Genomic DNA, 5,633 nt, shown 5'->3' on the forward strand with positions numbered 1-5,633 from the left:
AATGTACCAAATTTATTTGATGTTAAATAAATTTTACTTTTAATTTAAAATAAATTTTAGTTTTATTTTTTAATAATATTAATCTAGATAATTTATACTTTATTGTATATGTATTATATTTTTTTTCTCTTTTTAAAAAATTTATCTACTAGACATTCTACACGTATAAGTAAAAATATTAAATTTGCATGCAATTCATTCCGTTAAAATTTTCTAATATTTTACTTGATTTGATAATTTTTTTAAGAATAATGTATCGTTTTTATTCCTAATATTTTTATCCTATTTAAGTCTCTAATATTTTAAAATCATATAAATTTTGTCCTAACATGAATTTTGTTAACAGATCACTAATGATAGGACAATATTGAGATGATTTTAAAACGTTAGGAATTTAAAATTTAAATAGAACGATTTAAACGTTAAGAACAACTTTAGACCATATCCCAAACATTAAAGAAAAAAAAAAAAAAAAGCAATACTTTACTCTATTTATAAACATGAGGCAACCATTACTTGTTAAGTTAATTTAAATATCCATGGTAGAATACACTTATTTTTTCTTCTTTTTTTTTTTTTGGGTATTTGGAACATAAAGTTAATTTTGAAGCAAGATACAGGCAACTTGCCAAAAATACAGCCTGCACTTTCATAAATGATACATATAAATGTTGATTTACATAACAAAAAAAGAAAAAAAATTATGTCAAAAAATCACACACAAATTAGAAAACAGGTGTTAAAACACTTCCTCTGATTTTCTCTCTCTTTTTTTTTTCCGAAAAAAATAGCTCAACACAATAAAGTGGAGCATAGTACAATATAGAAGAAACAAAAGACACTTCCTCCTCTCTTCTCACTATTGTTTCCCCCCTTTCTAATACTATATGCTGTGCTTGATAGTGACATTGGTTAGAAGAACTTATTGGTTAGAAGACACTTCCTCCTCTCTTCTTCACAAATCTCCCATCCATGGAGTGTTGATAAGTGCCAACAAATCAATCCATATATCTTTACAATGCTGTGGTCATTGGCCATAGCTACAGATTCACCTGCATTAATTACAATTTTCTATTTTAATCAAAATGTGCTTAAACAACTACTAAAATACACCAACATAGCTATAGGTTTTCAAATATCTCTAAGACATTAGGAAATTCAATGTCCTATAGTAGTCCAAACCCGGAGATGGGTGTTAAAATTTCACATGACCTTATTATGTGATCAGTGACGGATCCAGAAATCATCAACAGTTAAATTTAATTAGTACGCAATCTAAGATAACGAATAATGGGGACAAAATATACATAATAATCCAAACACCATGTTTTCCAATTTAGTCACATAATCACATCACACCATACACAAACAATAACAAGTTCAAATACTTTGCAATGAGTAGCTTTTGAATTCTTGTCAATATAATCACAGAGTAAAACTGATTATTTCAAGCCGAAAACCGTATTTACCTGTACAATTCCTGAAGCAGCACAGCCACAACTAGACAGAGATTTAATTCTGCTAAGATTTATGACACCGAGGGCAACCGCAAACAGTTCCATGAATTGAAATCCTCCTACAACCAAGTTTAGGCAAGAACAAGAACAAGCCCAAGAAATAAGTTACCCAAACAAATACTTGTATTAATCAATAATCAGATATACATATCAAAAGGGCAGCCTAGTGCACAAGCATCCTGCCTTAAAGCAGAATTCGGAGAAGGGCCACACACATATCAGTACAAATGTAAAATGATCCAACCCATCAAAACTCCTGTTAAGTATTTGATATTGTGATCAAGGGAAAAGCATGAAATTCACACGAGCGCACACAGACATAAAAGTTCCTTTTTCATAAGTAAACCTGCTCAGACGAGTCTGTCGGGGGGAATATTCCATCTACAACGGCATGAAGAGAAGGATATGATTGCGCGTCGAAACAATTTACAGCAATCTCTCCCTGAAAACACAGACGTATATAACAATGGAAGTTTGTCAAGCCTAAAACATTTCAAGAAATTTTAGCATTTCTTTATGATCAAATAAATGTGTTAGTCCCTATAAATTTGTTGAGTTTCTTTTACCGGATTAGTTCTAATAGTTTTGAAGTTTGTAATTGAAACCTCATACATTGTTTGAAACAAGTCCTTACTCACCATAAGGATATGGTTACTAAACAATGCAATCATGAAACTGAACAAATCCATGTAATATTATAATAATTTATCAAAATTCTCAACCAAGTCCTTATAACTTAGGAAAAGTCAACTAATTTGAAGATTTTATAAACTATAAAGGTTCCATTATCTATTTTAGAATAATAAGAAGAGTTACCCTGGGATTGATTATGAAGATTTTTCCTTTAGGGATTCCAACCTTAAGGTAGCTGAGTTCATCAGTATCCCTATTTCCGAAACCAGCATAGAATGGATTGCAATCAGGAGGGAAAAGTGCCCTTATTTCCTGCATGCCTCAGAATTCAAATTAAATCAACACCATGCAGAAACTATTAAAGAATAATGTCTATTGTCATCATAACCGACAGCTAGAAGCGGACCTCTAAGCATGCGATTTTGAATTCATGAGGAGCTCGCCGGATAACTGAAAATAGGATGTAAAAAAGATAAGGTTTCATAGTTCATATGGCAAGAACATACATGGTAATTGAAGGGAAAAAAATGAACCATAAAACAAAGCTGCACGAGAGAAGTGTAGACTAGTGACCTTCTCGATACAGAGCAGGAAAAAGTCCGTCCGGGGAAATGACGACCGGACCATCTGGTAATACTTTCCCATCCTGCATTATAACAAAAGTAAGAAGGCAATATGTAAATTTGTTCTCTTTACTTCTTTAGGTCTTAAACATGCTTTTTAATTTATTCATCACCTGTTTAAGGTTGAATAGGAATCGTCTGGTGTGACAGGCTTGAGAAATTGCACGAGCACTAAGAAAAAGTAGTTGGTATCCATTATCCTGCGACGCGTGATATAGACAGACCAAAAATCATAAGACTGTTGTCACAATCTAAAGGAGAGTTTTGATCATAATACTCCCCATAAAACTAAACTAAATAATCATTGGAACCATTAAATAGAAGCCATCAAGTTGCATATATGATCAGTAAAGTCGCTTATATCGCAACAAAATGTTTTCACATGTTTCACTCTCAAAAACAATTAAAACATGAAACAGAGGAACCAACCTGGATAGCAGAGAATAAATGTGCAACACCGGTTTGTGACCAATCGATTCCGACTAAAGGCATGACCTGACCTAGAACATCAGACCTGCAAGACATGAAATAAGATAAAGAAATTTACATTGTCACACCATAATCTGAATCTTGAGTGTATTATGTATTAAATAAAAACTTTCTTGTTCAACAAGATATCTATCTTCACCTTGTAATTGTTCCATCCACATCCGATATCACTATGCGGGTGTTCCATTTCCACAAATATATCCGAGCATCAATCTGATATTCAATGATAGAAATATAAATTAGCATACAAGAAAGAATAATAAAATAGAGATTTCAATTAAAGAAACAAACATAAAGGAGAAGGAGGACCTGCTGTGTCCCCAACATAGCTGTAGAATAACGAAAGGTTACCAAGTTCCTTCCTTCCTGCAGATTCAAGGATGCTAGCTGTTCAGATGTTGGGGTATCTGCCCTAACCTTGTTGGCTTTTCGATGTGGCCGATATACACTAATGGTGCGAGATTTTTGAAATTTAGGTAGCTTTTCAAAGTCCGCAACATCAAACATATCAAGGACACTATGAGAACAATCCCTTTGCTGAGCATGCAAATCATCAACCTAAAGAAGAACATCAATGCATGACTTTCTACCAAATCAATCTATGCACAAATATTTAGAACCAAACAGGTTGTTTACCTTAGATGAATGTAAACCATTCTCCAAGGTACCACCCCTAGTGTTCTTTCTTTCTCGACGAGGTAGCTGGTCGAATTTCAGATTCGTAGACCACTTGAGGTCCAAAAGGTTGGCTGCAATCTCAGCACGTTCTAATAAGTCTTCTGCATCTTCATCAACTTCCCCATTGAATGACCTTTGCCCCAACACAAGCCTAAATAGCCGGGATCCGCGAGAATTAGTCCTGTTCACAATCTTATCATTGTTCAAGGCATTCATATCAGCTACAAATGATCCATCCGGATCAAACTTGCAACTTTTTGACTTGAAATTCCTCTTCCTGCCCCATGGTAGGACAACATCAGCATCTTCGCCGGACGACGATGATTCGCTAGATCCGGAATCTTCATCCCCTTGTGGTTCACAATGTGTATCCCTCAAAAAGAAGGCTTCCCCTTTATGGTTCATGTGCATGTGGAAACCGGCTTTGGATCCATTGACACTGATGCTAACCTTCTTCTCATCAGCCTTGAGAACCCTGTGGAGTTTCCCGAATCGAACGAACCAAGGAGAGGACTTGAAGCTGCCATCTTTTTGTTGAACTACAACAATGTCCACAGCACCACCATAAGGGATGAACGGCATTGAAACAGTCGAAACTCCGCGGGTGATAAAGCTCCCTAGCCTCTCCACAGCTTGCATTTCACCCACCAAAGGCAGTTACTCCAATCCTAAAATGAATTCATCCAAATTCAAACAACAAAATCATTCCAATGAGACACAAATGAATGCATCAAAATTCAAACCAACCTCAACATTACAACAATAGAAAACACAAAAAAAAAGCCAAAAGGGTATCTCTAGTTTCCTTAAAAAACCATAAAAATTGCAACTTTATACATCAAAAACCAACCTTTAGTTGAAATCAAATATATTTCCCAAAACACAGAAATACCCAGTTCTTAAATTGGACAGAGAAACATCATTAATTATTCAAACATCAAATTCAACAACCCATGACTTAAAAGAAGGAAGCGCCAATACTATGAAAGAATATTCTATATGAATGATTCCAATGTGCCAACCGCAACATTTTACAGGAACATGAAATGCATAATAAGAATATTCCTAATATCCCTATAGCTTTAATCAGATTCCACAAATGAATAATAATAATAAAAATGATTAAGGAAAAAAGATTGAAAAAATTACAGTGGGTGTTGGGGTCGGAGAATAGAAGGTGAAAGCGGAAAACCAAAAAACATGGCAGTTTGAGAGAGAGATGGAGTTTGATGGTGGTGGGACCCATGCAGCTACGGTAAAGAAAATATTGCGGCTTTTCCTTCCTTAACCATAGAAACCATTTAGTTTAGTTTTAGCAAAAGACTTGTCATAAATTAATTCAATTCAATGGAGGGTCCAACTCCAACAACATCACATTCACATTCACATTATTGTCTTCTGTCTTTTTTTACTTAATTTGATTTTCAATTTTTATTCCTTCGGTCAACCAACTAAACTCAGCTTAGGTTGTCATTTTACTTTCTTTTTGCCAAATTTGATGTTAGAATTTGTTGCTTTATTTTTTATGGAAAAGTATAGGATGCTAATATACTATCTGCTAATTTATTATTAATAATAATTAATTATTATATTTTAAATACATGTATAAAGAGACACATTTAGAAAATATATTTATAAAGATATTTTTATTAGACATCTACACAGATTATTTTTATAAAAAAAATATCGACAT

At 33.7% G+C, this 5,633-nt stretch overlaps 1 protein-coding gene across 2 annotated transcripts; it reads right to left on the bottom strand.

The window, feature by feature from the left end:
* Nucleotides 626-5,232, bottom strand: LOC107605677 (phosphatidate phosphatase PAH2). Of its 2 annotated transcripts, none has more exons than XM_016307634.2 (12): nt 5,090-5,232; nt 3,899-4,608; nt 3,572-3,820; nt 3,402-3,475; nt 3,203-3,287; nt 2,887-2,973; nt 2,724-2,796; nt 2,557-2,600; nt 2,334-2,462; nt 1,864-1,959; nt 1,470-1,576; nt 626-1,052 (listed from the first exon to the last, which is right to left on the bottom strand). In XM_016307634.2, exons 2-11 carry the CDS (start codon nt 4,577-4,579, stop codon nt 1,529-1,531), a joined length of 1,566 nt encoding a protein of 521 aa, XP_016163120.1. In that variant the 5' UTR covers nt 4,580-4,608; nt 5,090-5,232; the 3' UTR covers nt 626-1,052; nt 1,470-1,528. The 2 variants fall into 2 exon arrangements, with proteins under 2 accessions (XP_016163120.1, XP_016163122.1); XM_016307636.2 differs by lacking the exon at nt 5,090-5,232 and adding an exon at nt 4,791-5,035.

Source organism: Arachis ipaensis, chromosome B06, assembly GCF_000816755.2.
Source record: "Arachis ipaensis cultivar K30076 chromosome B06, Araip1.1, whole genome shotgun sequence".
NCBI lineage: Eukaryota > Viridiplantae > Streptophyta > Magnoliopsida > Fabales > Fabaceae > Arachis > Arachis ipaensis.